Source organism: Adelges cooleyi, unplaced genomic scaffold (genome assembly GCF_023614345.1).
Source record: "Adelges cooleyi isolate 19-005CV unplaced genomic scaffold, UGA_ACOO_1.1 ACOO_flye_CR_arks_rails_tigmint_CR_PRNA_108, whole genome shotgun sequence".
Taxonomy (NCBI): domain Eukaryota; kingdom Metazoa; phylum Arthropoda; class Insecta; order Hemiptera; family Adelgidae; genus Adelges; species Adelges cooleyi.
Window position 1 is genome coordinate 9,146,291 of NW_026095761.1, and position 13,551 is coordinate 9,159,841.

The 13,551-nt window shown below is 29.2% G+C and overlaps 3 protein-coding genes across 8 annotated transcripts; 2 read left to right on the forward strand and 1 right to left on the reverse strand.

The window, feature by feature from the left end:
* The first annotated feature begins 1,232 nt into the window (after positions 1–1,232).
* On the forward strand, positions 1,233–3,992 carry LOC126843091 (synergin gamma-like). Of its 2 annotated transcripts, none has more exons than XM_050580421.1 (7): positions 1,233–1,476; positions 1,696–1,785; positions 2,061–2,309; positions 2,371–3,174; positions 3,235–3,358; positions 3,456–3,595; positions 3,675–3,992. In XM_050580421.1, exons 1-7 carry the CDS (start codon positions 1,417–1,419, stop codon positions 3,810–3,812), a joined length of 1,605 nt encoding a protein of 534 aa, XP_050436378.1. In that variant the 5' UTR covers positions 1,233–1,416; the 3' UTR covers positions 3,813–3,992. The 2 variants fall into 2 exon arrangements, with proteins under 2 accessions (XP_050436378.1, XP_050436369.1); XM_050580412.1 differs by having other exon boundaries at positions 1,693–1,785; positions 3,675–3,991.
* A 58-nt stretch (positions 3,993–4,050) lies between these two features.
* Positions 4,051–6,333, reverse strand: LOC126846063 (transmembrane protein 65). 2 transcript variants are annotated; one of them, XM_050585178.1, is made up of 7 exons: positions 5,760–6,333; positions 5,484–5,609; positions 5,099–5,113; positions 4,971–5,012; positions 4,836–4,903; positions 4,576–4,779; positions 4,051–4,473 (listed from the first exon to the last, which is right to left on the reverse strand). In XM_050585178.1, exons 1-7 carry the CDS (start codon positions 5,998–6,000, stop codon positions 4,363–4,365), a joined length of 807 nt encoding a protein of 268 aa, XP_050441135.1. In that variant the 5' UTR covers positions 6,001–6,333; the 3' UTR covers positions 4,051–4,362. The 2 variants fall into 2 exon arrangements, with proteins under 2 accessions (XP_050441135.1, XP_050441144.1); XM_050585187.1 differs by lacking the exon at positions 5,099–5,113.
* A 160-nt stretch (positions 6,334–6,493) lies between these two features.
* On the forward strand, positions 6,494–9,724 carry LOC126846049 (COP9 signalosome complex subunit 5-like). 4 transcript variants are annotated; one of them, XM_050585143.1, is made up of 5 exons: positions 6,494–6,606; positions 6,764–6,928; positions 8,585–8,819; positions 8,884–9,078; positions 9,135–9,724. In XM_050585143.1, exons 2-5 carry the CDS (start codon positions 6,777–6,779, stop codon positions 9,567–9,569), a joined length of 1,017 nt encoding a protein of 338 aa, XP_050441100.1. In that variant the 5' UTR covers positions 6,494–6,606; positions 6,764–6,776; the 3' UTR covers positions 9,570–9,724. The 4 variants fall into 4 exon arrangements, with proteins under 4 accessions (XP_050441100.1, XP_050441091.1, XP_050441110.1 ...); XM_050585134.1 differs by having other exon boundaries at positions 6,529–6,681; XM_050585153.1 differs by having other exon boundaries at positions 6,529–6,674.
* The last annotated feature ends 3,827 nt before the right edge of the window (positions 9,725–13,551 follow it).

Genomic DNA, 13,551 nt, shown 5'->3' on the forward strand with positions numbered 1-13,551 from the left:
ATATATATATATATATACACACACAATGTATTTATGTATACTTACAACAGATAATACGGAATACCTATGTTGGATTTTTTTAACGTAAAACTTAGTAATATACAATATCCTAATGGGCAAGAGTCAAGTCATATTATTATTTGTTTATTTGACCTTAAATTAAATAAAAAAACAGTTCTGTGTTTTTCCTAAAATGATATGAAGCTACAACCGTGTTTTGGTTTTCGTTTATGAAATTTTAAATAGCTGTCAAATATGGAATATGACATTAAAACAATATATAATTATTATACTGATATAATGTGTTATATAAAGCACTATTGGAGCTAAAATGTATAAAATATTTTTTAGTAATTTAGTGTTATATAGGTTTAAAATGTGTACATTTTGTGGCGCCTATTTTCGAAACTAGCCAAGTGTTTTGTATTTAAACGTTTACAGTCTAAAAAAGTGATTAAAATCTTAAATTTACCTATAATATATTAATCGTTTTTTATACAAATAATATGAATACCAAAATATATTAATTATCATTGTACGTCATGAGTTGTTGATATTATTAAGCAGTAGAATTTGTTGTTCGTAAAATACTAAAATAACAAATGCTAATTTGTTTCAATTTTAAAACCGCGACTATTATGCTAGAGAAATTAACAGTTTTAAAAGTAACCGAGGCATAATAACATTTAACTATTGTAAAATTGAAAAGAGCACGTTCGTTTTACTTGTTGCAAAATAATGAAATTTTATCGTTTTGTTTTTGATGTTACTAAAAGTAAGCTGTCTATTTAGTTAAGTATGTACGTTTCATTCAAATTTAAATTCTAATACATAAGTCATAAACAAACAGGCTTGAAATTTAAAAAAGCATATTATATTATCATAGGTATAAGGTATTTTGATTCACCTTGACATAATTTTTATAAAAACTTGTTTTAAATGTAGACTCATGATAATTATATATCTTTATTGACAATTCAAAACTAAGTGAATTGTTGCATATAGATCATTTAATTCATTGTTTCATTGATTTTAGAATATAGATATTTATAATTAATACTTTATATTAGGCTAAATATTGTTATTTCATTATGCAAACTGCTCGGCGCTTGACAAGCCTTTCTATTCCTGCAGAAATATAAGAGATAACGTTATCACAACTGTTTCTATTTGTGTTATCTCTATGTTGTATTATTGATTAACATTATGTATAAATGTATAATCGTGTTGAAATAGATAAATGATAATTAGTTAAAAGTAAAACGTCAAAATGTCAAGCAATTTTTACCAGGTTTTCCTTTAAATTAAAGTTTCAACCAATAATCAATAGTTGTATAATTAAGCTCTATGTTCAGTCCATCCATTCTATAGAAAGAAACTAATTTCTTCTATTCATTTATTTGCAAAAAAAACTGAATGGACAATTTTAAAAATGATAAACATTTTCCAGCTTCAAGTAGAAACTCAAACGAAAAAGTAAGTCTTAAAGAAAAATAAGGAAACATTTGGTTGATTCTTTAAAAAGTTTATTTTATATGTACTGAATATAATAGGAAATATTTTACAAAGGATTTTAGAAAATTAAAACTGTTAAAAGGTCTATCTAAAAACAATAAATCCTTTCTACATTAATACTATTGGTTTATTATTTCTTATATAAGTATAATATAATGTTTTTTTTTTTTGTTAAAGAAGAAGAATAATACTGATGCAGATTCTATGATTAGAAACATAATTGCACAACAAGACACGTTCAACGTTACTAAAGATCAACAATTGTATTCGGTATTATGCTAATTTTATTTATTCTTTAAAGTCAAAAATTGGTATTTAATTTTGTGTGGCAACCCCCAAAATCATTTTAAACAGCATATTTAAAGATTGAACACTCGATCTAGGTAATTTAAGAATTTTAATCCGTTTTGAAATTTTTTGAAAACAATATAGTTTTAAAAGCGTTTTATTGCTTCAGACACACATAGTAATAAATAGGGGTTTCCATCCAACTCATTTTTGGATTTAAAAATTAAGCAATTTGTTTAAATTATATTTATTTTTAGAAATTGCCAAAATGGATGATACCTAAATCTGGTTATGTACACCCGTTATATGAACAAATATGGCAGTATGTCAAAACCGATAAACGTGATAGGAGCTGTGACACTAATTTAGTATCCCAGTTGTTGATGACTAGTAGTTTGTCTGTTGATGTTCTTGGAAAACTATGGTCTATGGCTAATGTCGGTATGGAAGGATGTCTGTCTCAGCAAGAACTCTATATAATATTAGCTTTAGTTACTTTAGTTCAGGTACGTAGTGTGATATGAAATTCATTACTTACATTATACATTTGAGGTTTTTTTTTTCCAGAACGGCTATTCAGTATCTAATATTTCACTACTACAACACATTCAAAAACCGATCATTCCTCAACTAAACTATGCATTAATTGAAAAAAAACACAATGGTTCTACAGGAAAAGCATATGTTGATTGCAGGTTTCAACATACGTTAAATAAATTTTCCCCAAACATGAATAATTATCAGCCTCCAAGTAATTTAGTTAAAAACGACCTTCAACAACCAAATACAACTATGTTGTCATCAGAACAATATTACGATCCTGTAGAAGTTACATTTAAAGAACCAAAAAATAATGTTTCTAAAATTATTCCCATAACAACAGCTAGTCCTCAACCAAAATCATTAGACTTGTCTGCAATTAACAGTAATTTTGATACATTTGATGATGAATTTTCTGACTTCCAAAGCGCTCAGTTTACCAATGTTGCTGATAACACTAACATAGACTCGTATGAATTTACTGATTTTCAATCGGCTTTTGATCAAATCTCTTTTGTAGAAAAAGATGAACAAAAAATTGAAATATTTGAAAATGTTATAAATGACAATCAACAAGATTTAATTAACTGCCAAGATACGCATGATAAGTACGAGGTCTTTAGAACATTAGCTGCAGAATCTGTTAATGTAACTAGTTTAATTGACGACTACGAAAAAAATGATAATTTAATTGTAAAACCTTTACCGTCAAATAATGAAAGCAATGATTACACAAATACAAATGATGACGAATTTGGAGATTTCTTGAGTGTAGAAGAATCCTTAAGCAGTTCGAATATTGATACGAGTATGAACTACAATACTATTCAAGTATGCTGACATAATGTTAATTTTGTTTTCAGTTTTATAATTTTTTTTTTTTTTTTTTAGGTTCAGTGTATAAATAAATGTTTGGATATTTTAAAAGAAGGTTATGCTACATTTTCAAAAATTACTAATGAACAAGTTTTAAGAGAAGTGATAAACCATAACAAAGGAATTAAATATATAGAACGTGTGTAACAAAAATATATTTATATATTAATTTATGACGATATATATACTCTTAATGATATATTATATAATATTTATTAAACACTTTTTTTTTTTAGAATTACATTTGATTAGTAAAATTTGTAAGCGTTTACTTATGAATTTCCCAAGTTTATCACTGCAAGAAAATTTAAATGATATAATGTCGAATATTAGTGTATACTTTAACAATATTTCTCACAACACGAGCGATATAGAGGTATTTATATTTTTTCTTATTTTAACTTGTAGAAATGAAAGTAATTTGTTGGTATATTACTAATTAATAAACCTATTAGATTTCAGATACACTGGACAACAATTATGTGTGTTATTTATGCAAATGCAAATGTAACACAAACTTGGTAGAATATATGTTTCATAGTTATCATTCTTCTTGTATAAACTTGTTTGTTAATTTTGTTCAGAATACTTAAATTCCTATTTATTAGTTTTTATATATTTGTATAATTTGTGATATTATTGTACTTTACATCTATTATTTACCAACACTATTCCTGCCATTAAGTATTGATAGTATTAGTTTTGATTGAATGTATTATTATTTAATATTTAGTAGTATATTCATACTCTTAAAATTAATGGTTTAACAAGTTCTACAAGTTATGTGTACAATTTATATATTTGAGTTTAAATAAAATATGCACACACAAGTTGAAGAAAAAAAACTTTTATTTAAATAAAATAACAAAATTAAGGTATTAACGAAATGTAAAAAAAGTTGTGACTAAAATTAATTGGTATTATGTTAAGCATTTATAACAATTTAATAACTATCTTTTAGAATACAATAATGAATAAGAAACAAAACAAAATAATGATTAATCTTAAAATAGTAAAAGCAATACAGAGAACGTGGTATTATATTGAAAACACACTAATTCTTAATAATACTTAAATCCAAAAAATGGAAGAGTTAATGATTAAAGGTTTTATTTAAATAAGGTAAATTAGACTTGGTTGTTATTATTTTTCAGTTATATCTTCAGAATTTTCATCTTTGGATTCATCATCCTTTTTGAAAAGTAAAGGAAACATTCCTAGAATGCAACCTAATGTCACTCCTAAAGTTCTTCCCTGCAATAAATTAATTGTAACGAGTAAAATATATTTTTTAACAACAAGTAACAAAGATTAATTTCATAGATATTTCTTATAAAAAAAATATATTTATCTTACCAAGTTAGCGGCGTGTCTACTACAACTCATATCCAACTGAATAGGTGTTAAGCTGGGCGGTTTCAAACCAAGTTTGGTTACCAACTGTTCAACATAATATGAAGAACCGATTCCAAGTATGTCTGAAAAAGTATTTCCAATAGCAGCAGCGGCCATTGTAGAAATTGTTATTAGAGCTCCTACTGTTCTTTCAATTGATTCACCCTAAATTATAAGAAGTCGTTAATGTATGTGTAGATAGAAGAATATTGTAGTCTTACACAAATTAGCATGACGGAGTTGTCCAGAAATCCAAACATAATAAACGGGATGGCGTTATGTAATCCCACTGAAATATATTTTTGATACGTAAAGTTAAAAACAATATTTAAATATATAACTGCTATACAGAATACCTCTGAATAATTGCATTCTAGTTGGTCTTGGTATGGCTTCAGCTAAATAAAACAAAATCATATTACATATATTAGTATGTTACATTCATCATTATAGGTTTTTCAAACAATATAGTCTTGTTTCTTACCAGGATTTTCTTCCACTGAGTTATAGAAAGCAAAAATAAAAAAAATCCCATATCGATTTTAGATTATAATTGAAGGGCTGCGGGGCAAAAAGATCAATGTCAATTTTTTTTGAAAATGAGATTTTGGTATCAAATTATTTGTATTGATGTATTGTATCTTTTATGCGCTCGAACCAGGGAAAAAAATAGATTAGTCAAGAGTAACGACCGCCGAAAGTTTAGGCATACAGGCAAAATGTATTACGTTTTGAAATTAAAAACATGATTTTCTCAGAATGTTAAAAAATTGACATTGATCTTTTTTTCCCGCAGCCCTTCAATTAACTTTGTTTAAGTTAAATGGAACTCATTAATATTTTATTAATATCACGGTAGATATACTAACCATATTTTGTTTTAAGCCATTCATCTGGTAGTGGACAGAAAGAACCAGTTGGATCTACATCTCCTAATTTAGGTACTTTGCTAGGTCGTCCAAATTTTGAACGCCATCTAAAGCCTGCCAACTGACCTGAATTATATAAATTACAATTTATATTAGAACTTTACATTATTTTACACCAACATTAGAACATTGTAGTTATTTACGTTATTGAAATAATCTAGAAAAAAGCCATGCAATACCTTGTTAAAAAATTATATGACTACTTTGGTACTAAACCTCGATATTCTGCCTTTGTTTCTTCCGACTCAAGATGGTTCAAGCAATATATTAAGTTTTCTCTTTCCTCAATATTCAAATTCATGATTAACGCGTGAGCTTTTTCTTTTGTCAACATTTTATCATTATTCTGTGATGGATCATTTGGTACAGTTGAACAGAACCGATTTAACACGAATAAAGAATTACCACAGCCAAGTCCTTTAATATTCTTCCACATATTAATAGACAGAGTGCCCATATTTATTTAAATAACTTTATTTATAAGTAAACGAACGATGTAGGTAATTATAAAACGTTTTGTCTTTAACGCGAATTATAAATTTAGTTAGAAAAAGAGAGGTAGATGAGCTTATTAATAGTTTTTTTGATATTATAATATAACAATATTATTTACATAGATTTAAACAGAACAGTATTTCCTTCATCTAAGGTTTAATGTGATTGAAGTGTAACTGTAAGGTACCTAGGTATTATTTATTATTCTTAAAATTCAGTTACATTATATTTTCTCTGAATAAATTATATTATTAGCTTTGGTTTTATTGATCCAAAAGGCAAAAGCAAAACCAAACCCAAGTGGCAAGTTGAGAGAATTATTGTTATCAATTTTAATTAACGAATCAACAACAGGGAACAGCTGCTCTTGCAGCTGTCAATATCTATAAATCGATTCTGTGATAAAACCATTATTTTATTCTGGTTTAAACCATGAACCACTATTTTAAAGAGATAAAATAACTAAACGATTAAGCGATGCCGATGTGATAGTAGAATTTGAAAGAAAAACTTAAAAATTTTGAATATTGAAGGAGCATACAAAACAAAGCAGTCTCTCTCACCTAACGTTAGATTTTTTACACAAGTTAATTTTGTGCTTTAAATACTACCCTGGTTAAACTATAATATAATATAGTAATATGTATAATTGCTTTATAATTGCATTTATATATTTGTTTAATAAATGATTATTTTTAGTATATAATAAAGTATTTTGTTTTCAGTAAAAACCTTAAAATGGCATCTTCGAGAGATTCTCAGGAAACTATAGCTAAGAAGACGTGGGAATTGGAAAATAATATACAAACTATTAATACTGTCGATGATATTTTCAAATATGACCGACAACAGCAACAAGACATTTTGGTTGCAAAGCCATGGGAAAAAGAGTAAGCATATTATTTCAGTCTAATAAAGGAACGTTATTTGGGCATTTATTTAACAACACAATACAATATGTTTATATATTATCATATATTGTGATGATATTATTATCATAATTCAAATATTTTTTTGATGTATTTACAATTTCAAAAAGCTTTTAAACAAATATGAATTTCCTGGATTAAAAACATTACCAAGCCAAAATTATTTAATTATAATTTAATAATAACTTTAACAAATCTTATTTTAAATTATAATAGTGTGATATTATTATATCATAACTGACATCTTGAATTAATTTTAATATGAATATATGAAACTAAGTTTGGACTTGTAAAAAAATTTTTTAAGTTAATTAATGCCTTTTAAAATAATACAGGGTGCTCCACAATAACTCAACAAATGAAATCTTGTTCGAGTGAATATTTAAAAAAAAATTGTTTTCAATTAATTTATACTCATTTGTGCTATAAGCACCACGTTTTTAATTGCACTTAACAATTTTACTTTTTAAATTTTTTTTAAAAAAATTTAAGATAGCCATTGTATTAAAAATATTTTGCTGAACGTTTTGACTGTTCGATAACCAGATTTGGATAATTACTTTTTAAGTTACTAAAGGTTAAAAGGTAGGATGGGAAGTGAAGTGCAGATGGGTAAGCACCTAGAGCTATTCTTATCTGCGCGCATTACTAGAAAAGAGTTTTTCCTTTTGTGCTGATTTAATTAATTTAAATTTTATCAATATACCTACTTATTTATGTTGTTATTTATTGCTGTGTTTTCCTATAAATCATTATTTTTTTTTTTTCGTGTCAGGCAACATAAAACAACATAAACTATAAATAAAAATAAATACCAAAAAAATAACAATAGGATACATAAAATTAATAAATAAATAAATAGTAACGCTAATAGTATTGTGGTAATATATAAAGTTGTATAAATAATATAATATAAATCACAGTATGTTTTGGTATTGTCATGGTCGGTTAATTATAAAATCACACAGTGTTCGCCCAGTATTGGGCTACGTCAATGGCCTTTTGATTCGCCTGTATAAGGTCCTTTTCGAAACAAGTGTGTGTGCTCTCTGGGCACCTAAGTAAGTGCACCATGCTTTGCTCTTGGCCGCATGAGCATATCGTGTCTTCTTCTCCCAGTAGTCCCCATTTCTTCAAATTGACTTTACAGCGTCCTACACCAGTTCTAAGTCTATTCAGGGACTTCCATATCTGCCATTTATTCTTATAGCCAGGTGGTAGAGTTTCCTTTGGTTGTATCCATTGGTTTTCGGAAGTGACTTCCTTTCCCCATTTGTCGAGTCTAGACTCACATGGTGTTTTGTTTAGCTTATAAATAGTTCCTTTTAGAAAACTATTACGTGACTTGAGCCGGTTTTTTGGGATTATAGATCCATGCATGACATGTTTAGTGTCTGTTTCCATTTTTGTTCTTTCCCAATCTGCTTGTACTGATCGTCTAATATGAGGTGGAGCTATACCGGCTAGTATATACAGCTTTTCGTTTGGTGTGTTTTTAAGCATCCCGTAATTATTCATAAATCATAATAATTGTAGTTGTTTACTTACATAATATTATAAAATATTAAACACAGGTAATATATAGAGTATATTTATAATTTTTTTTTTCGGTTTCAGTCCACATTACTTCAAAGAATTAAAAATATCTGCATTGGCTCTGCTAAAAATGGTTATGCATGCTCGTTCCGGTGGTATTTTAGAAATTATGGGTCTGCTACTTGGTAAAGTAGAAGGAAATACTATGATTGTCATGGATTCATTTGCACTTCCTGTAGAAGGAACAGAAACTAGAGTTAACGCTCAAGCACAAGCCTATGAATATATGACTGCTTATATAGAATCGGCCAAAGTTGTATGTTATAAACCAATTCAATTTTGTAACAAATAAGTTATTTTTTTGTTCTTTTAACATACAGGTAGGGCGACAAGAAAATGCAATTGGTTGGTATCACAGTCACCCTGGTTATGGGTGCTGGCTATCGGGTATCGACGTTTCAACTCAAATGCTGAATCAAAACTTTCAAGAACCGTTTGTTGCAATAGTTATTGATCCCGTCAGAACCATCTCGGCTGGCAAAGTTTGTTTGGGAGCATTTCGAACATATCCCAAGGCTAGTACCTTTAATATTTTTTATATTAATAATGTTTAATAAATATTTTATCATAGGGCTACAAACCGGCTAACGAAGAGCCTTCAGAGTACCAGACAATCCCTCTAAATAAAATAGAAGATTTTGGTGTACACTGTAAACAATATTACTCATTAGAAGTAAATTATTTCAAATCATCGCTTGATAGACGTTTGTTAGACTCCTTATGGAATAAATACTGGGTGAATACATTGAGTTCGTCCAGTCTAATCACAAATGCAGATTATTTAACTGGTCAAATAAATGATCTTTCTGATAAGCTGGAACAAGCAGATACTTCTTTAAGTCGTATATTCTTTGAACCCATCGATCGATCTAAACCAGAAAACAAGTTGGTGAAAGCCACAAAAGACAGCAATAAAACTACAATTGAAATAATGTGTGGACTGATGTCTCAAACCATTAAAGAATTTTTATTCAATAGTAGTACTCCTAAAATTAGTCAACAGTAGCATTTATATATATATATATATATATAATATATTATATTACATTATAAATATTTTCTAATTTAAGATACTCATGTACATTTTTTTTTACACACATAGTATTTATATAATTATATATGCATTATTTAATATAATTTATAGTTAATTCTCAAATGATATTTCTGCAGTTCTGTGAGTCAAGTTGAAGTTTGCAAAACTAATACCTTCTTAGATATGCATTAAAGGTACAAAATAATCTTAATTCTATTTTTCCTCCACGGATTACACAGTATTGAAGTTGTTCAAATATTATACTATTTTGTGATTTTTTGAATAGAAATTATTTGAGTACACTTAATGTAAGCTATTCAACTTTATAGGCTCGTCAGTAAGAAAAAAATTGTTTAATTTTATTAGAGTTGCTGCTGTCAACGAGAAATATTAGGTTTATAGGTATCCACCTAATATTATACAGTGGCGGATTTTTCTTAGTAAAATTGGACATTTGAGGAGTGGGCTCTTGCCCCAGCCCCTCACAAATTTGTTTTCGTTAAAATGTTGTAAAACAAAAATTAAATTACATAATAGTTCCTATAGTATAAAGTCGGAGAAGTCACAATTGATAATTATAACTTAAAAAGTAAAAATGTATATTTAGTTCGCCAAATTTTCATATAAGAATCGTAGAGTCTAGAGAATATAATATATTGCCACTAAAAAACTCCCACGTGCTAAAGCCTAAAACCTGTAGTGTCAGGAAACACTAAAACGTGTTAAACGATAACACATAAGAGGTCTTATTTTTTATTTTTCATTTGTTCTACAATGGAGATAGGATAGCACGTTGGAGATTTTATCATATGATAGCTTATTTTTTCTGTATCCAGGGATACTAATATCTCAAAATGGGCAAATGGGAGGTTTTTTCGTGGCAACGATGATATGCTTAAACGTGGCATTTTTTTAAATATAACAATTAATGTTTTTAGAAAATTTAGGTTTTTAGTATTTTTTATTAAAATAATTCAAAAACTAGTGTTTTAGAACTTGGCGGAATAACAACTATAAAAGCATAAAAAAATTAAAAAGTATTATCTAGGTATTGATTATAGGTCAAAGCTGTTAACCGATCATCTTGTATTTTTTAAATAAAAAGTTATATAGCCAAAATTTGTATTGGGTATTATGCACACAATCATACAGCCTACAGGTTACCTATTACTATAAGTTACTAATTAATTCGTAGTTATTCAATATAATATAACGATTTTGGTCATTTAACCTTTTTATTTACTAAATAAACGAAAATTGTTGCCCTGCTTAATATTTATTTTATTGGACCTTTAAAAGAATTATTTAGCAGTTCAATAAGTTATTTTATATCTTGATTCTAGTAGTGGCACATAAAATTTAAATGTTGATCATAATATTTGAACTTTTAATTTGTTCATGATGGTATTCAAAACTTTAATCATCAACTGCGCCCTAAAAATGTACAATCAATTGATATACTTAGTATTAAAATACTATTTATCTATATTTCATTATTTTCTTTTTTCAATCATTATTTTTCAATTTCCTTGATATACCTCTTTAAATAGATACATTACGATGGTGATACTATCATACATTCGTATAATAAGTTAGAAATAATAACAATTTATTTTACAATCATCATTTAAGACCAAGTAATAGGCTTTTATTTAATCACTACTTAATTATTTTGACATTAATTTTCGGTTTATGTATTTAATGTTGACAAGGATGTGTTTACTATCGTGACAGAACACGATTTCGATACGTTCCTCGTATGAGCCAATCAATTTTTTTAAATTAAAGTAATCATTTAATGCTTTTAACTTTATTACTAGCAACCTCGATAAATACAACGATGCGATGCTTCCATTACACGGTACCTACCTTACTACAATTATTTGACCTTTTATTTGGAATAATAATAAAAAAAATATATTCGATTTTTTTTCTTCGCTGAATCTGTAATCTATAGCCTAATATTTTCTATAGTACGATTAATTATTTATTAAATCAAAATGTATTACATTTTATGGTATAAATCTACTTTACCGGACACCCTTTTTTTTCACAATTTCTCTACCAAAAAGTGGGATTCCGCTCTGTATTATATATAGGTAAATATATCATCGCGATGAGCTGACTCGACACCGTGGCCGGCGTAGCCGGGCACTCCCCTCGGAACCGCTGTGTACAGACATATAACATACTACGTTTGAACAAATTTTGTTTCACAAAGGTAAACTATAACAGACATTTAGCTGACTGGCCTCTAGACAGTTTTATCTGTTTTCAACTCATTAAGTTAAGCGGGATGACACCACTTTTACCAAAGACAATTTCCATTCTACACTTTTTCCCAATGGCCAGCTTCTTATCAAGTCTCTTTAACTTTACTTAAACTTAATTTTAAACCTGTAACCTCCCCTTAGACTGTAGCCTACAAACCTAGGATATTTTTAGTTGGCGAAGCGAAGCGACGGCGCCGAGCGAGTGCCAATACACTTGGAGACCTGCCGTCCTTATCAGTTATCAACACGAATTCCGCCCGCTGATAAGGAACTGAACATTGGTAGTTCATACAATTTGGTAAAAGTGGTAGCAACCCAAGTAAGCAGCACCGGACACTTGATATTTATTAACCGTCTAACTTCTAGACTATTCTTTTCAATTTGATAGCATAGCTATCATTTAATGACATAGCTAGACTTACACTACACTTAATCAGTACTTAGCTTGCAAAATATTTGTCCAAAACTAGATATGAATTCTGATTACTAAATACAGCATATTATAACGACATTCCTTTAAGACGTATTGCGATGGCTTGAGACCGTGGCCGGCGCAGCCGGCCACCCCCCTAGGAACGGCTGTGCACTGACTCCCACGTACCGTGGCCGGCGCAGCCGGGCACCCCTCTCGGAATCTGTGACCTCCCCGAAAATATATTGCAGCGAGGAGACGTGAGCGTGCCCGGCGTAGCCGGGTACAGTACTGGGAATCTGTGACCTACCCGCCCGACTCGGGGGCCTGGGGGCGGAGCCCCCATCTAGTACGAAGCTCTAGTAATATATATATTTATGTAATAAAAACGATCCAATAACATGCGATATTGCTAAAAAATACATTTGCATAAAAAAACAAACCAGTAAACTTATGAAATACAAAATCATTTATTTTATAATATTATATAGTTTGTGTTCCAAGTTGCATAAGACGGGTTACGCACCATGGCTGTGGTGTACAGCTGCATGGAGTAAATACAATTAGTTTATACAATAATAATATAAGTTATGCGAAAATTGTTAATGTATGATAACATTATATGATATGTGAACGTTTCAAATGAATAACGATATAAATTACAATGACACTGACGATTATCCATACTAGAAACAGCGGCAGAAATACCATAATAGTCAGTAGTTTCAGGAACAGTGCAAAAGAAGTCAATAGTAACAGCAGAGGTCCAATAGCCGTGAGTAAGAGAACCAAAATTACAATGCTAGCAAAAAGCAGCACAATAGCTACTGCACTGACCACAACTGCGTAACGCACCTTTGCGAATAGGCCTTTGCCTATTTCTCGGATGCCAGTCAGAATGGTCGTTCCAACAACCTGTTAAATGTATTTGAAGAATACAGCGATAGAGTTAAATTTCAAAAATCAATTTTACACTTACAAGTTCTGGTCGGTGGGGTAGGTATATAACTGTTAAAAACAAAATAATATGTAAATTTCTAAGAGAAGTTTATTACTTGTGTGTTGACCTGCACGTTCGGCCAATCCGGTTTTACATTTTCAATAAGAGAAGTTCTGTCAAGGCTTTTGACTTCGGGCAACACCATGCAAAAACCCGGGTAGGAAATCATATCTACACTGCAGTGCAAATGGCGGCTGTCCATCGTCAAATTCCAACTGACTTCTTCTTCCTTATATAACTATTTTAGAGAGGTATTTTATATTTTAATTG